We start from the raw sequence: 18935 nt of genomic DNA, 5'->3' as shown, positions 1-18935 counted from the left end.
ATGTAAGCCTACTTGTGACAATAAAGATTATTATTATTTGAACAAAATGCAAGAACGTTGAATTACCAGAGAACGTTCCTGAGAAAACCCCAGGTGCATGGTTGACAAAACTCTCAATGATGGCACCTGGCTTTCGAGACTTGCTTGAAGTAGTTGGGCTATTGCTTCTCGTACTGCAGTCACCCTGAAAAAAGACGCACAGTAATTATCTAATGCTACCAGAGCCAGAAACGAACGAAAACTGAGAACGCCAAGTGCCCAGGTTGATGGATCTAATCTTTCACTTTCTCCATCTTTTGTCCTTTCCCCAACTGTTTTGCAATCGATGTGTTACAATCGTATGAAGTTTGTTGAACTATCTGGCACATTTACAAATCAATAGCCAAGTGAATGATAAACTGGAAGTCGTTATTTATGGATCATGTTTAACAACAAGGAACAAAGTAGCATTCACCAATTTTATATTTACAAACTGTTTACCCTCCAATCCCTGCATCCAATTAAGCCAACGGATAGAACTCTCTGTAGGTTGCACTATGTGTTACTGATATGTCACTCTTTAACGGAATGCAAAACAGGAAACTGGAAGAACGGAAGACTTGCAGATAAGCTGAGCAACAGCATACATCCCTTCTTTCTTCATAGGGACAAGGTTTCCTGTCCCTGGTTACACATGGCCAATTGTATTGCTCTACCTAATCTGGCACCTTTCCTCCTCTCAACAGTTTTGAACCGTCTGAAGTATTCAATGGTTAATTGAGCTGATTAACAGGGCCGACCCTGTGCTAATGCAAAACTATATATCACCAGTTAAGACAACAGAGTTTGCTCATGGACCCATCTGAGCTGGTCATTACGGTTAATCAGGGAAAGCTCCGCACTATAATAAATTATCTTAATTTCAACTCAGTTAATGTTTTTGGCAGGCAGAGAATAAAGACAGCTCTCTATTCCCAAAAGATATCCTAGATGCGAACCTGGCCATCAGAAATGAGATATTAATAAAACATTTCTGTTGCATTTTGAAACAACAGGGCGTCCCAGTAGAATCAGTTCATTAATATTTCTATCATGTCCTTAGAGTGCCCTAAAAGTACAATATTGATCATAACAGAGGATCACTGGCCCCAGATATCATTGCCAATTATTATATAAACATTGTTCTATAGATTGTTTAAGGGGAGAGGAGAAGTAACATTATGTTTTCAGTAATAATATTGCTGATTTTGCCCCAAGGAACTGAGATTTTCTGTTTTAGTGACATGTTCCTTTCTAAAACAAAGAAAAAAATAGCCAATTGCCCTGGCCCTGGTCCTCCAGCTTCCATATTCCCAATCTCTCCTGAAGGTTCAAATTTCTGTCACATATGCATAAGCCATCAGGCATGTGTGAGTGTCAGCAATGTATTGACCACAGGAGACATGGAGCCTGATTCTGTCATCACCCATGTTCACACATGAACCTCCAGCAGCTTTGACCAGACAGCAATGAGAACTGGGAACTTCTGGGAAATGTGAACGCCCCCTCTGGCCCAGGGACACAGAGCCTAATTTCAGCTATCCCAGCTGAGGTTAAGTTATCAAGTCAAGTTTGGGTGAACGATTGTAACTATTCAAAACAAAAAAAACAAAAGGTATTAAGGTGTGGTTGTATTCTGTTGCGCAATACCACCATGACCCATTATCGTACCTCAGCGCAAGATGAAGAAGCAATGTTGTGGCTGGTTGTTGACGTACTGGCCCCATGTGAGCGGAAAGATCCCGCAGTGACTGAAGGTGGGCGAGTTGGGCTGAAGCAGGTGGTGGCTGCTGCTGGGCCAGGGCTTGCCATTGCTTGCTGGCAGGCCGATATGTGGTTACAGTTTGAGGCTCCAACAGTTTGCCTGTGAAGTCCTTGAGCATTGGCAAAGCTGGGCGCTGCTGCCCCTCCACGGCTCTCCCGACTGGCTATCACGTGCCGGTGCTGGAGCTGACTGCCAGCCTGCTGGGCTGCCAACTGGAGCTGAACAAACATCATGTGATCTCCAACCCGCAGGGCAAGTGTCAAAGGTGACCGTCCTGACAGAAAGTCATTGACCTGAAAGGAAAAAGAATGAAGCGGGCGTGAAACTTTGATCTTATATCAGGCATGTTAACCCCCTCACAGATGAAAGTAAATGAGTTATGAGCTTAATGGAGATGAAAGTAAATGAGTTATAAGCTTAATGTAGAATGGAAGTACTTCAGCTAAGTTCTATTGCGTGACTTCACATCAGAAGATCCAGTGAAGCTTAATTGCTCTAAGTGGAATTATGTTTAACTGAATTATTTATCAGAATTCGTATTTTTTAAATTTGAAGTTGCCCATGCACAATTCAAGTCCAACTCAAATTCATTGTTGTACAGATGCCAAAGGAAATTAAATCTCTGCAAATTCAAAATGGCAAAGGCAGCTACAGTAAGAAATAATCGTGACTAAATGCCACATTAACAATTGAATCCTACTGTCAAGAGTCTAAAGCTCCAGGAAAGTGGCAAACTTTTAGTTGGTGAAGCAAATAAATTATTTTGCATCTGTTTTATGCAACAGAGATATTAAGCCTGAAGCATTCAAGCACTTTCTACTTTCAATTTGCAGAGTTCATCATGGAAAATGGAGATTTGGCACATATCTACTTCATATTCAAGGTGCTATTCCAGTACTTTATTCCTAGCAGTGTTGTACTTGGTTAATCTGCATGGCGCAAGAACACATATCAAAATGGAGAGCACTCATATTGAAAGCAGAATCGGCCACATTTTGTGGAGTGCCACTGCTTGCCACAGTTGCGAACTAATGCACAGAAATCTCAACTTGGGAGGACTTGTAAAATTAGAGCTCTTGATTAATTAGTTTCATTGAAAACACTTCCTTTGGAAAATGTGAGCCTTTTCTCTGCTCCTCTCCTGAAGGGTTCAGCGGAATTCAGAGCTAGGTTGAGAAGGCGGAGCCTTCATCAGTAACCTCAGCAGTACGGGAATTGAACCCATACTGCTGGTCTCGCTCTGCATCACAAACCAGCTATCCAGTCAACTTGAGCTAAACCATTGTAACACCCCTATTAGTGACAAGAGACAATCTAACTTCGATCTAAACCACACTTTTATTGGAAAGTTTTGAACTAGACACATTGGGTGGGATCTACCAGCCGCGTGGCACAACGTGACCGGTAAGATCCCCCTTCCGGGATCTTCCCAACTCGCTATGCCTTGCGTGATCTAACGCGATCTCACGATGTGAATCCCGCCCATTGTGGATAGGGCAGGATTACTTTCCGGCAAATTAGAGCGAGGCAGTTAGTCTCACTCTAATATCTGTTACCCGAGATCTAACCAAGGTATCGGATCTAACTCCCTTGCCTTGGGAGGCCTAAGGCAGGTGCTGTTCAGTGCTGGTCTCCACAAATGGAACAACACTTATGGGGGTCTCAAAGAGGATTGGAGGCCCCCAGATGCATGCCCTCTGGCAGGTTGGAAGCCTGACACTGCCAGCCTGGCATTGCCAAGTTGACATTTTTTGGTGCGGCAGTGATTGGGCCAGGGGGTACCCTGTGCAGGTGTGCGTAGGTGTCCGCGGACCCCCTTATAGTGAGCTGGGGTGGGGGGGGGGGGGGGGTCGGAGACTTGAGATGATGATGCCACCGATCTCTCGCTGCACTGAGGAATTCCGGTCAGCGAAGCTCGTCAGCAGAAAACGGGGCTAAGTGCAGGCTCATCGGGGTGTTCCTCGCGGAAGCCCCCAATCTACCCAGATGGGCTCAGAGCGCTGGGAAACACCTGGCTAATCTCGCAGTATGGGACTCTGTCCACAGGGACATTTGGGTAGATCGCACCCATTGTTACACTTTTATTTTTAGAAAAATGGGTCAAAGTTGATTCGAATCCCTCCCGACATCAATGGTAACAAAGAATGCTTACCTTTGTTTAATTTTGTGCTTGGAGAGACTATATGGATTGGTGTCTGACAAAGGCTTTATGCTCTTTCCAATGTTTATGACAGTAATTAATTCTGTATATTTTAATGTCAAAATCACCTACGTGCCTTTACAGCCTGCACTCTAGGGAGTTAATAGGCTGATATTGCTGGTCTCTGTACATCTGCAACTCTGGGTATTTAAATTACACTGTTGTTGGCTGCAATGAGTGTGCATCACTCAAAACTGCATCACATATTCAGATGATGCGCCCGCTATACTTTTATATCTAGTCATTTATTTCTACCAGCTGTGATATTTACATTTCTCACTTGCGTGCTCAGAGTGCTCGTCACATGCAGTCGAGGAGAATGACTGAAAAAATGAAATGTTGGAGAATATGAATTGGAAAAGGTAGAACAATTAGTTCTATGCCTGCTTCAATCCAGTCTGCACACCAAAGCGTTGGAAAGAACCAACACCAAGAGATAATGCCAAATGGGTTTCTGTACACACCCCAAGTCCTTCTGGCTCTCCACTTGACATCTCCAAGAGCCCTCAAATCCTCTGCTTTCCCCTCAGCACTTGAGCACTTGGTGCTGTATCCAAGCAGCTGCACTCCACTATGACTATGTTTTAAGCCTCAATAACAACTACCAAGCTGGCAGGGAATCTAAAGAATTCCACTGACTGATGGCAATTCATCTCCAACTGCTGAGCTCGAGCACCTGATTGTTAGGGAAACCAGATGGCTAAGATCGGAAATATAATCCACTTTGGCAGAGCAATCTTTCAACGTCTATCACAGCCACTCGAGGGAAGAGAAAGTATAGTCACAGTCTGATGGGTCTCTCAGCCCCTTGCTGGTATAGACTGCCAACCTCCACAAGAGGTTGAGACAAGATTTCAAAGCAACCTTGGGGCACATTCTTTACATCATTGTGGCTGGATGGAAATTGAAGATCTATATTCAAAATGTGGAAAACGGAACAGCAATCTCTGGAAGACATTGGTCTGCATCCAAAGCTATTCTGTAAAATATGGATTTTATTAGAGGGGTGAATTTTCAGAAACGGTAAACTGAAGATTTAATCTTTATACAAACAATATCTTCAGTCTCATAAAAATGAAGCTTTTGCTCGGAGCTCTTGTATATTTCAGTCCAAGCTACTTTTGGTTTTGTTATTCACCTTTTCTCCACTTACTAATTTGAATAAAATCCAAGAAATGTTCATTTTAGACACTATCTTGGTGCAATATCAAATTAGGCCTCGATATTAAATGCGGGGTTCACGATCGCTCCAGCATTTGGCATCACAGTCCTGTGGTTGTTCACATTACCTGTTCCACAGAACAACGACAGTACAAACGGCACACTAACAATGGGGAAGAGAAAGTATAGTCACAGTCTGATGGGTCTCTCAGCAGACTGAACGTTTATGCACACACACTGTCGTAACCATATATGGTGATGGATTCAACCTCCTCAATAAACCTGAAGAGCTCTGCATGCTCTGCCACGGAACTATGCTATCTCAGCTTCAGGAGCTAAAACCCAACAGTCATTCAAAATTGACAACATGCAACTTATTTCAAAATAAAACACTTTCAAACACCTCCTATTCACAAGGAGAATCATATAATTTACAGTGCAGAAGGAGGCCATTCGGCCCATCGAGTCTGCACCGGTCCTTTGAAAGAGGACCCTATTTAAGCCCACACCTCCACTCTACCCTGTAACCCCACCGAACTTCTTTTTTTTTTTTTGCACACTCCAAGGGCAATTTATCAAGGCCAATCCACCTAACCTGCACATCTTTGGACTGTGGGAGGAAATCGGAGCACCCGGGAGGAAACCCACGCAGACACGGGGAGAACGTGCAGACTCCACACAGACAGTGACCCAAGCCTGGAATCGATCCTGGGACCCTGGCGCTGTGAAGCAACAGTGCTAACCCACTGTGCTACTGTGCCACCCAGGAAGAGGAGATAGACTTGGGTCTCAACTGAAACTATACATTCTTAAATTATTACCTAAATCTACTCCCAATTAGGAACATATTGGCTGCATAAAATGTCACAGGCCGCTTCAAGTGTTAATGAACATTAGGATATGATCCACACGCCTGGGCAATTAGACAAAAAGTGTTTCAAGCTTATATATCTCAACAAAACAAATAGATGCGTCCACCAGGAACTATGCTAATTTAACATTATAGTTAGACATCTACACGTTTATACCCCAAGCTTTTTAGCCACCAAAATACACTAGCAATTTAATGATTTGCAGTATACATAGTAAACCTCTACTCAACCATATTTGGCAAAGAAATTGGGGAGTGAAGGGTTGCTGTTTTGAAATAAAATCTAAGCCTAGTTCATTTGCCCCTCCTGTATCCCATCCCTTCAGCCAGCGCATGTTTAATCAGAGCCACATATTTGTTTCCATGTCCTGTAAATGAGAAATAATTTATCAAAACATCATTGGTTTGGATCCAATGACAAAAGTAATTGTTCGTTATCCACATCCCAATACTGGATGTTTTTCATTATTGTGCCATGATTGTATTATGATTCATCATAAGTGTTTCCCCCCCCCCCCAATATGAGCATCTGTGGTCAATGTCAAAACACCAATGCATTTTCGGAAGAATTCTCACAGGAAAATAATTTTTTTTAAATCAGTGTGCTACAATTTTTTTTTTTGCATAGAACCGTAGAATTAAATTTATTAAACCTTCACAGGGGCAGTGCGGTGGCTTCACAGGCCAGGGATCCAGGTTCAATTCCGTCCTTGGGAGACTGTATGGAGTTTGCACTTTCTCCCAGTGTCTCCTCCGGTTTCCTCCCACAGTCCAAAGATGTGCAGGTTAGGTGGACTTGCCATGATAAATTGGCCCTTAAGTGTCCAAAGATGCACAGGTTAGGTGGGGGCCCTGGGGATGGGGTGCGGGCGAGGGAAGAGAGAAAGAGAGTGCTCTTTCAGAGGGTCAGTGTAGGCTCGATCAGGCTAGGTGGCCTCCTCCTGCACTGTAGGAACTCGATGGTTCTATGGGCAAATCTGACACTGTTGCAAAGACATAAAAGCACTTCATAATATGGGAAGATGCCACATTAGCCCCTAGCCTGTGCGGTTATGCCTACCTACCTGAGCCTGGGCGGCGGTGGGCCCTGACAACTGGTTGCAGCAGTCTAAGCTACAACTACTATTATGCCGCAAATCCTTCGGAGTATGAATTTGATGGGGCCCTTGGTGATGCTCTGACTGTAGAATCGGTCAGCAACACTCCAAATGTCTGGCTCACCCATGAAGGAAGGCCAGTGTTGTCTGAACCATAACAGAGTGTGACTTAAAGCTTTCAAGATCAAAACGGTGGTTGAGGGGTTAAAATTTAATTAAAAAACATTTAATAAATGAAACAAATTTTCAAATGGTTAAGTGGGACAGACCAACAAAATAATGTAGAGCCGAACAGTCTTGTATAGTGTTAGCTGAATGAAGAATGTCATTTCAATATGTCATTCCCAGAGATATTGAATGGGTGGTTAAGCACCCTGTAGTTGCGCTCGGGGCTCAGTAAGAATTTATATGAGCTGGGGGCGGGGTTAGGTTTTACAAGCAGAGTTCAGAGCCCAGGGACAGAGGAAGGCACAGCACAGGGAATGATTTATTTTATTTCCAGCCAACAGATAAGGTGAAGATTGCCTTTCTGCCTGTACGAAAACCCAATCCCACCCACCATAAAATCATCCAGCCATGATTACTGAGGGGGTTGGATGAGGAAATTAGGAGTGCCTTTTAATTTTAAAAAAAACAAGTGTGGGGAAAGTGTGTGTCATTTTCCTAGTGCTCAACTACACAAAAAAAAGTGATGACAAATTATGCCCCTAAATTCAGTTTTAGATCAAGGGGCTCGATAAACAAAATTTAAATGTAAAAAAAAAGAGGCTAATGTTAAAGGAAGTACTCGAGTCCAGGCAGAGTGTCATCAGGAAGTTAAAAGTTTGAATGAGTTTAAACAGTTTCACCACCTACTGACGCCCTTGTGCAATGACACTATCTTTTTTATCGGAAATAGAAATCGCATTAGTCAAACTGATCTTGCGTTATCCTGATCTCTATCCTCTAGATCCAGAAATGAAAAAACCTTTGGGAAGCCAGGAAAAATAATTCAAACGTTATCAGGCTGAGGAACTGGAACATCACAGGTACTCATTACCCGAACTGCAATTCCCAGCGCACCTTTTTCCCCCTTATGCAAGAGGTTAGATTTTAAAGCACATTATTTGCATGAAACATGTTTTATACAATCTAGAAATGACTAAGAGATTTGTATGCATCACAGTCAATGAAAAACACTACCCTCGTTTAGAGGTTAACTTTCCTCCAATGTTAGGGACAAAATCTGAAGCCTTCTCTTTCTGCGCTGCTGAAATAAGCACAGATTAAAGTGGAAATGTTTGCCATTCAGAATACTTAATTCCACTTCCAAGTTTGTGATGAGCTATAGAACCCAAAAAGCCTGACCTTAACTAAACATGCAGGGAGCAGCGATGTGCTGCAACCTCGACTGCTCATGCAGTCCCGACAAGTCAAAATCATAAATCTCATCCCATCTGCTTTATGGAGAGGGCTCTGGAATTTGCAGTTCTTGGCCTCTCTCTGATTCCCCCTCCTTCTCAGTCGGGGAAAAACAAAACTACTTAGAATTAAGCATGCTGCGAAACTTAAGTACCCTGGAACGAATTGATTAAGTAATGTAGACGCGTACCAATCCCAGACCAGTGTAATTCAGGCTGATAAGGAACGTGGCCTAACCTCCCCCTGCATCTTTGAAAGCCATCTTGGCTTTTTCAACCTACCAGCTGCCAACGACTAACTGAAGGCTCTTTGAAATTTAAGATGCAGACACTGACTCTCCTGTGCTTTTCCTTTTTCCCCCCCAAAAAAACAGCAGTAACAAAACACACGAACAAAATGCACCATATGTAACTGCAGTCATGATGCAGCATCAGCTACCTGGTTAGTTAAGCCAACAATCAGCTTTTAATTGGTCACAGGCCCACACTAAAGAGTTTTTTCTCCTTTTTCATGCACGTAGCCAGCAGCGAAAACTCATAAGTGCTGTTGGGACAAAAACCTTTTTGGCAAAGGATTCCTTTTTTGGTCCTGGGGTTATTCAAACCATGTAAAAACTGCTGTGGAAGGTACACCAGTGTGCATCCATTTGATGCATGGTGCAAGTGACACTAAATGAAGAGAAATGTTGGTGGTGAAATAGCATTTGCCACACACAGTAGCCACTAAAATGTGAAGGACACATTTTAAAACTCCGGTTCTGTATGTTGGCCTGTTTCCCCACTGGAGTCCTGGTTTCATCTTATTTTGACTGTAAATTGCGCCAGCGGTAATCAAATTGAAAGAAAAGCTGAAAAGCATATATTTGCAGCCACAAAGCATCAAGTCTGCTCAACTACAGCCTTCTGAAAATTCACTGCTGACAGACCCATTTATAGAGGTCCCCACAGTTCACAGAAACACATTTGCAGCCAGTGTATTTCAGTACTCATTGGTATGTAACCGCTCAACACACAAGACCATCTCAGTTCCCAATATTAGTGTACTTTTCTTCTGTATGCTCCTAAATTGCGAATCATATTAGTCTTTTCCCACCATACAAAATACCAGCCACAAGGACATGGGTAACAAAGTGGCATCTTTTTTATTAAATGCCTAAATAAAGAACCAAGTCATACTATTTATTCATAAATACACAATCAAAAAATGTTTTTTTCTAAAAAGAGAGCCATTTTCCTTAGCTGAATGGATAAAAGGCAGCCCTTATTTCAAAATATTTTCTTGGAATTCATATATTGTGAACCCATTCATTGTTTCCAGCCGCATTACAATAAAAACCACAACCACAGGCCCAGTGCTAATTGGATCTTGAAGGTGCTCCCCTGCACTCTAATCAGTCACGACTCAACCCACTTCACTCACAAAAGAGGTGCAGTATCAAACTTTCAGGCGTCACAATTGCAGATTCTCCATCCGCCTCAGATGTAAACCCATCAGGCATGTAGACTCGCCCCCGCATAAAAACAAAAGAATTTCACATGCACCTCTCTCTCGCCACCATATATAGCTACCTTAAGAGCTCTAAAAAAAAACGTATTGCCACAAAAGCCCTTCAGCTGCCCGGATACAATGCCACCATTTCAATGTCTCCAGTAAGAGCCTTAAAAGGAGTGAATGGGCTTTTTGGGCTTGCTTGATGTTAATTCAATGAAAATTTATAGCATTCATGATGCTTTAAAATGCAAGGTTTACATGTACAATAAACAGAGCACAAGCTGGAGTGAATAATATCAAAAGAACAAAAGATGCTCAAAATTTAGTTCCATTCTATAGAACATACTAATTAGCAATTGAAGCGAAGATAGAGGTTCCAATGACCTAGCATTTACTGGAGGATCAGAGGCAAAATAAGGCTCCTGCATAAAAGACAATATATGACAGTAGGTCCTCATTCCTGCTCCACTCTCTCAGTTTGACACAATTTAAAATAGGGCAGGACTTCAGTATTCATTTTAAAATCTCCTTTGTAGTTTAAACATCATATAAACATCACTGAACCCCTCAGTTTGTATTGCTGCTGTTCCAACAATGGCCATTTTAGATGTATGGAAGAGGGAAAAAAAAATATCAGTATTTTGTGTATATGCATGTTTGTCTCTTTTAACCTTGCATCACAGCGAGTAATTTAAAATGCAGCATTTCCTTTTAAATGCCATGATTCAGTTGAGTGCTCTATTCCCTGGCCATCATTAGCTGAAGAAAAGAAAGAACTGCAGCCCACATACCAGCACAAACTCATTTTTCATTCATACTCTAGCTGCTAAAAATAATCCATACCCTGAACGCAATAATAGAGGGGAGACAAAAAAAAGAAATCTTGCGTTACTTGAAAAGGCCACAGAGACTGGATATAAAATCATATCCTGAAGTCTAATTAAATGAGTGCTGCGTGCAGACTGGATCTTCCTACGGGTAGAAGTGTTCCTTGATTAACCTCTGTACCTTGCAATGTCTTAACCCAAACAGAAATGTTTTCTGAAACTAATCAGGAGATTAGCCAAATGTTTAAAATGCATATGCAACAACTTAAGTTTTTGTATATACACATACTTTTAATGCAAGACACCTCACAGGAGTATTAGTAAATAAAATTTGACACTTGAGCCTTGTAACAAAATATTCAGACTGGAAGTTTTAGTCAGGGGTTAATCTGAAAGATTATCTTTTTAAAAATAAATTTAGAGTACCCAATTCATTTTTTCCAATTAAGGGGCAATTTAGTGTGTTCAATCCACCTACCCTGCACATATTTGGGTTGTGGGGGGCGAAACCCACACAAACACGGGGAGAATGTGCAAACTCCACTCGGACAGTGACCCAGAGCCGGAATCGAACCTGGGACCTCGGCGCCGTGAGACTGCAATGCTACCACTGCGCCACCGTGCTGCCCTCTGAAAGATTATCTTAAAGGGGGGGAAAAGGGAGAGAATTCCTGAGTTCAGGGCCCAGGCAGCTGAAAGCGTGGCCGTCAATGGTGGAACAATTAATATGGAGATGTGTAAGAGGCCAGAATAGGGGGTAGTGATCTTGGGAGGATTGTAGAGCTGGAGGAGGTTATAGATGAGGAGTGATCCCACTCAGTTGGATATTACAGGAGGAGTGGTGTTAGGGATGAATTGTGTGGTCAACGGTGTCAAATTCCTACAGATATGATCTGAAACAAAATGGTACAAAGCCTTCTTGGTGATGGTGCCATAGAAACATTGTTATTACATTGGATATACAGCAAAATGTCTTTCAGCACAACAATTATGCCAAACTCAAGCCTGCTGCCATATTTCCTCATCTAAATCAACCATACATCTCTATTCCCCACTCCCTGATATACTTCAATGGATACAGAGTCATGGTGGATAAACAAAGTCAAGATAGATAGCTCGGATCTAATTGAAGGGTGGGCAGGTTCAATGCAGAGGACCAAAAATGCATTTTTCACTTTTCTTTTAAAAAAGAGAAAAAAATTCACCACTTGAACCTTTTGGCCAAATAAGACTGGTCGGTCAGGTCAATCAGAAACATTGTTCAAGCATTTGGTTTATCTCCTTTCTAAACAAAGTGCTCCTCCATAACCTTAAAGTAACTCACTTTGTGCTGTTACTCAGTATACTGGCCTCCCTGAAATGGGAGGCAGCATCAGGGCTTTGTTTGACCAGCTTTCAAAATAGTCCACACTCAGCAGAATGGTCTTCCGCTCAACAGGAAGAGATACAAATGAAAAAATAAACAACTGACGAGAGTGAAGGGGGTGGGGGAGATTTAGTTTAGTGAGGCAAGAGACTCGCTCACATTGCAGCTTTACTGGATTGGGTATTATTTTTTGTAAAAATCAGACTTTAAATTAGAAAAGGCTCCCCTGACCAACCACGTGCTAAATCTCAAGGACTAGTTTCATGAACTGGACCTTTGCGCTTACAAAATTGCAGGTGAGTAAAAGCGCATTTAAACTAGGCTATTGAATGGTGAGCCAGTTATCCAGAGTAGTGACATTATTGCACATGTTAAAACTGCCGATGTCCCCCAGTTAAATGCATTGAAGTGTGACTGAGCTGGAGCAATTGATCACCTAACTTTTCCCCATTTGCAGCTGAGCTAAATGCCATTTCTTAATTAATACTCCAATTCGTACTCGGGCATGGCTGATCAAAACAACCCGAACTTGGGTTTGCACCAGAAAATGCCCACATTTAACCAGGCAACGTAAACTGTCAAATCATATTTAAGGTTGGTGAAAATTAAAACACGTCACTTGGCAAATGTTGTAATTAGCACCAATACCGGAGCAAGCCAGCGTAATCCTTTGTATGAGGTGATTATTTTTCCAGTTTTAAAGGAGGTGGACTTGTTATCCTATTCCACATATATGTTTGACAACACAGTGTGTGTTTTGGCAACTCTGACGCAGCTACAATCTACGTCATTGTTATGCCTCTGCTATTCTGGATCACAAATTTCCAGGATGTGTGTCCTTCCCGAAGGGAGAGGAGGCGGAGTGGGAGGAAGGGGGAGGAGAAATCTGCAGCTTGCAATAAAAGGAATTCTACTCGGAATTTAATGTTCTTTGACTCAGATCCATAAAATGCAAGAACAAGCTGTGATGCCAAGATTGGCTGGTGGTAGCTCAGCTCACACACACGAATAAGGATCATGATCAGGGTGGAATAGTAGGCCCAGTTATAAGTACATGAAGAGGTCACTTTATACTGACGGCCCTGGAACAAAGCTATTTTCAGTGGCCATTATTCATGCAATCATTAAGACCATGTGGTGCACTGGCTGATGAGGGTTTGACTACAAGAAATGTGCTTCCTCCACCCCATTCCATCAGTGTGACTTTGGTGATTGAAGACAGGATTTCCAGTTTAAAAATACATACTCCCCAGGAAACCAAGGCAATATGCTTATCTACAATGGCAGACCTGTCTGAGCAGTGTTGAGAGAGAGAGAAATTATAAAGCTGAAATTGCTTGTTTAATATTCCCTGTATCCAATCGGCAAAATATACATTAAGTATTGAAATGCAATGGCTGGCAGGATTTAGATTTGTCACATAACCAGCTGGCCCCAGAGACCCTCATCACCTGTATAAATAAAACATTACAATTGATTCAGAGGATGCTACAAAGTCATTGGCGGGTGCCTCAGTCTGATCTGATAGTACTGTAAGCCAATTAAATTCAAACAAGATTCAGCTGTTTATATTTTTAAAAAAGGAATCAACTGTGGGCTTCCAAATGTAGCTTATACATGGCAGAACAGCTCGTTAACCCTGATACCAAACAATTGCACAAATGGCAGAGGTTTTATTTTATGTTTAAAAAAAAAAAGCAAAATGCTGAGGATGCTGCAACAAGAAACGAGAAGGCTGAAAAAACACAGTAGTGTCCAGATAGCTGGCTTCAAAGGTAAACTGTTACACCTCCTGATCGCAGTCTGGAGCTGCTTTAGCACACTGGGCTAACGAGCTGGCTTTGAAAGCAGACCAAGGCAGGCCAGCAGCACGGTTCAATTCCCGTACCAGCCTCCCCAAACAGGCGTCGGAATGTGGGGACTAGGGGCTTTTCACAGTAACTTCATTTGAAGTCTACTTGTGACAATAAGTGAATTTAATTTCATTCATTTCAGATCTGTCAGTATCGACCAGGGCAGGAAATAGTTAACGCCTGGAGTCAGTTATCCCGATCTGCTGAGATTTTCCAGCCTCCCCTGTCCCCGATCTACATGATATGAAATGGATGATCAGTTTGAGTTTAGCTGACATTTTGTTGTTGGGATTGTTGTGTGGGTGTGGGGGGCGGGGAGGGGGTTGGTAGGAGGGGAGATAGAAGAGGTCAAGATTGAACTGTTGGGTTAGTGGGTGCGGAGCCTAGCCCACTGGGCTACAGATCTGGCGCTGACCTGGAACAAAGGAGAGGCTTTGAGCATTGAGGAATGTGGCAGACAGCTTGGGGGCGGTCTGACAGTCTGTCTGGGTGGCAGCAGGGAGAAAGCACCGCCCAGAGTCACCGCCCCATCCCCGGGTTACAGGACTTCAAAAGGAAATATCCCAGCAAGCAGGAACCCTTGCAACAGCCAACAGCGTTTAGTCTGGGGTTGTCTCTGCTCTTGTCAAGGATTTTTTTTTAGTTATCAGCAGTTAGCCACTCCGAACCTTCAACAACAATGAAAAAAAAGTCACACTCATTGGCAGACGAATTAGTCAGCAGTCCCACTGTGTAGGGGGCACCGATGGGGGTAATTGGGATGAGAAGAGTAAACATTATGGACAGTGCTGGTAATTCCACGGTCCAGGAAATCTAATGGAGGGAGAGAGAGAGAAAACAAAAAGGGGAGAAGCTTGTGACTAAGGGGTCAGGGCTACGGGAGGTCTACACGCCGTCACTAGAGGGAGGAGTTTGGGGGGCGAACAATATTCTGTGTGTAGATTAAATACTGGGCTGTCGCCAAGGAGCTCCCAAGTGTTGCATGAAACACGCACAGCCGAACAATACGGGGGGGGGGGGGGTCTCCGGGCTTTTTGAAGAGTTGCTTTGTAAAACATTCAGACCCATCCGAGAGGCTGAATTCACAGTGAAATTATCATCGCGATTGGCGGAAATGTAGTTGCAAAAAACACCAATAAACCTATCTGACGGAATCGAAATTATTCTCCAACAACGTTACTGTAACATGCACACATTTTTGTTAATAAATGTGAAACTAACACGAATCCATTCTCATATAAAAAGGCACCTTATAAAAGGTCCAAAATGCAACAGAGATATCATTTCGGCAGCCTGGCAAGTTAGCGTTTAATTTCCAAACAATGATATGTATTCAGAATGTGACATTCGCTGACGATCACTCGCGTTGCATTTGCCTTTAAATCTCACCTGAGTTTCCGTTAAGCTTTCCAAAGCCTGCATTACCGATTGCTCCGGACGAGAAGCTTGAGACTTGGGGAGACAAAATTAAAAAAAGGATTTAATTATAGCCCAAAGTGTCTTCACACAAAACGAAAAAAATAAATGCGACGGCAGATGCTGAACGCATCGATATTGGATAAAGCAAACCAGAGCTTACCATGAGTCCAGCTTCCACGGTGGGGACAAGGGTTAGTTTGCTTCCTTCTGCTATCCCGTGGTCCTGTAGCTTCCCCGAATTTAATCGCCTAAAAAAAAGTTAAAAGCTCATAAATACACCTCCATATATGGAGCATTTAAATGGCATAAACACAGGAAAAAGGCACAGGCTTCACCAGTGAGTTCAAAAGTACATCCTAATGGAAAGTTTACATCGCTCACTACCATAAACTAACAAAGTTAACACTGGGTTAGGAATGACGACTGCTTGGCACACAAACCGGTCATGGAAATTGGGGTTGAGGCTTTGCTTCAGAGAAAGGGCTGTACGTACGTCTCTTTGTGCAAGAGGACTAGACGCTCCTTGGCAACCTTCAAACGCTGCGATAACCTCCTTTTGAGTCCTTCCACTGTCTCGTCTACTGGAACAGAGAGATCATACTGGGCTCCAGTCGTCGTATTGATCACTACACGCATTGAAGGCTCGTTTTGATGGGCCTCGCAAGTTGGGGCTCGGCTACAGCTCCTGGTGCTTGTATGGTCCATTCGATTACCTTTGATCGGTCTCGCACAAAAAAAAGTCCCTCAGACACTTAAAGGAATCAATGCAACGCGGACTGGAGAGGAAGAAAATCCCAACGCTCTGCTGTCGGAAGATGAACCAAGTGGGGGCGATTTTCTCACTCCGTTTGGGATCCTCCGGCTTTTTTTCCTTTTGTCTTGGGAAGGTGTCTGGAGTTTAAAAAGGCAGAGGCGGGGGGGTGGGGTGTTGGGAGGGGGATCAATGCACAGAGTGATGGAGTGGGGATGGGGTAGCGGTGCTGTGGGGGTGAGGATGAGAGTGCCGCCTGTCTGTCTGCCCAGCCAGCCCCGGTGTGGGCGCCTCCAGCGCGATCGCCGCCAGAATAATCCCGCACGGCGGCTCTGTAACAAAGAAAACACAGCGTCAGCCAATCAGCGGCCGCGGCCTCCCCGAAAGTATCCACCTGTTCCCCGGCACCAACCAATCGCCCGCCGTTCCCATTGTGACGTCACGCGCCGCCTCGGCCCGCCCACTCCTCGCTCTCGACCATTCAGAAAAGAACGCCCCCCCAAACCTCCCCACACCCAAATCACCCCAACCCCCACCCCTCCAAACCACCCTCCTCCCCATCCCCAAACCTCAACCCCCAAACCCCTTCCTCTGCCCAAACCCCCCTCCTGCCCCCAAACCCCCTCCTCACCCCAAACCCCCCTCCTGCCCCCAAACCCCCTCCTCACCCCAAACCCCCCTCCTCCAGCCCCCAAACCCCCTCCTCCCCCACCCCGAAATCCCCCTCCTCCCCATTCCCAAACCCCCCTCCTCCCCACCCCTAAAACCCCCTCAACCTCACCCACAAACCAAACCTCCCAACCCTCTCCTCCCCCCCCAAACTCCTACTCCCACCCAGCCACTCTGGACCTGAATTGAAATTCGCAATGAATCCAGAGACAAAAGCTCCTGTTCCCAGGGAGCCGCAAACCTTCTGTAACTGCCGCGAAAACACGCGTCTCCCACCCACCCCCCGCTCCCAAACAGCCAGAGTTACTGAGGGTGTCCATAACCCCCCCCCCCCAAAAAAAACAGCCAGTTACTGAGGGTGTCCATAACCCCCCCCCACAAAAAAAAACAGCCAGAGTTATTGAGGGTCTCCACGACCCCCGCCAAACAGCCAGTTATTGAGCATGTCCACAACGCCCCCCCCTCCAAAAAAAGAACAGGCAGAGTTGAGGGTGCCCCCCCCCCCCCCCCCCAGGTTGCACCGACTGTTGGAAATGTCGATTTTCCATTTGTTGAATGCCAACATCACAATAACCACGTATTTGAGCTTGAGAATGAATCAAACGCACCCCCCCCCCCCACCCCCGGGAGAAAGCAGATGCATTTGTAGCTGAAACACTTCAGCAATAACACTCCGTGCGTGCAATTTCCATCGCCAACCTCTGACAATAGAAATGATTCTTTTTGTCCCCCGTCACCGAGCAAATGCTAATTTTGTCCAATTCATAAATGCAGCGAGAAAGCTGGAGAAAGCAAGCGAGGCGTTTTGCCAGCCAGGAATGTATTAGTCCCGAATCTGGCCGGTAAACCGCTTCAAAGGAAAGCGCTGAATCTAAATTGGACTTTATTCTAATGTAATCTAGCCCGTTTTAGCTGGGGGAGAGCTTTACTTAAATGCGGGGCCACTCCTGTGTGTTAACCATTAAACAGCCGGAATAACCCCCCATTTAGACACTCCAGCTTCGGGAGTGATCGTAGCCAGAATTAGAAGCATTCCGGTGACTATTTATCGGTGCATCAGGACTATGAAAGATATTAATGAAAACCTCCGCCTGCTGTTATCTAACTCACACACACACACTAACTCACACGGGCAACGACGCCTCCTCCTGACAAAGTGTGGTACTGCCTCACCGAATCAAAAGCGACGATCGGTACATGAATGAAAATCGCTTATTGTCACAAGTAGGCTTCAAATGAAGTTACTGTGAAAAGCCCCTAGTCGCCACATTCCGGCGTCTACATATGGCCCGGTCCTCATCAAACAAATGCCTCGAACTTTCATCAAACATTTGGTGCTGGAAGAAGCAACCGTGTAAGATCCCGGACAAGGGATTTGGGCTAACAACAAAAATATGTAGATTGGGGGGGGGGGGGGGGGGGGGGGGCATTCACGCAATAGTTAAATGGTGCAGCAAGAAGAAGGCCCGCAAGCTTATCCCATACTGAATCGCCACAGCACTAGTAAAACAGTGCACATTCTGCCCCTTTCTATGCTGCACCAAACTAAATACGGATGTGTTTCGCCACATCAATCTTTCACGCGACTAAAGTGACCGGCCAGTTACAGAGCAATGACATTCTGATGACTTACCAGTTTTGTTCAAATAGCGCGTACTGCTCAGCAGTCAGCTCGCTTCATTAATAGGCTCCTGTAGCCGGGGCACAGATTGTAAATCCCTTTAAGGTCGGGCGGGTAGGGTAGAAAGCAGTTCCCCTGAAGTTGCTGCTTTAAGTGCTTGGCTGGGGGGGTTGTCTCGGTATTTAAGCAGATAGACGTGACGCTGACGCCGGGGTGTGGTGGGAGTCTGGAAATGCAGGAACCGCTTGGCAGAGATCAAGCAGCAAAGGCGGGGCCAGAATAACCCCCCCTCCCTCCCCCCGTCCCAGCACTAGCAGTGTTTCACTTTTGGAAATCCGCGAGTAAAGTACATTTCCCAAATCCCGGCTCGATCAAAGCAAAAGTTTGCCCCTCCCACTCCCCCTCCCCTCCCTTTGCAATGCTTG

General features: G+C 44.4%; 1 protein-coding gene across 1 annotated transcript in view; it reads right to left on the bottom strand.

Annotated features, from left to right (window-relative positions):
* The window catches only part of midn (midnolin), a 32761-nt gene extending 14073 nt beyond the window's left edge, over positions 1 to 18688 (bottom strand). Inside the window, exons 1-6 of the mRNA XM_072482069.1 lie at positions 18523 to 18688; positions 15963 to 16552; positions 15630 to 15717; positions 15440 to 15502; positions 1690 to 2076; positions 67 to 184 (exon numbers count right to left, since the gene is read on the bottom strand). Of these exons, the coding sequence (XP_072338170.1) occupies positions 67 to 184; positions 1690 to 2076; positions 15440 to 15502; positions 15630 to 15717; positions 15963 to 16174 (868 nt within the window). The 5' untranslated portion in view covers positions 16175 to 16552; positions 18523 to 18688. The remainder of the gene's footprint in view (positions 1 to 66; positions 185 to 1689; positions 2077 to 15439; positions 15503 to 15629; positions 15718 to 15962; positions 16553 to 18522) is intronic.
* Between the last annotated feature and the right edge of the window lie 247 nt (positions 18689 to 18935).

The sequence above is a fragment of the Scyliorhinus torazame genome, chromosome 18, assembly GCF_047496885.1.
Source record: "Scyliorhinus torazame isolate Kashiwa2021f chromosome 18, sScyTor2.1, whole genome shotgun sequence".
In the NCBI taxonomy this organism is placed as follows: Eukaryota; Metazoa; Chordata; class Chondrichthyes; order Carcharhiniformes; family Scyliorhinidae; genus Scyliorhinus; species Scyliorhinus torazame.
The sequence above is the reverse complement of the archived record's forward strand: the minus strand, read 5'-3'. Positions and strand labels throughout refer to the sequence as shown.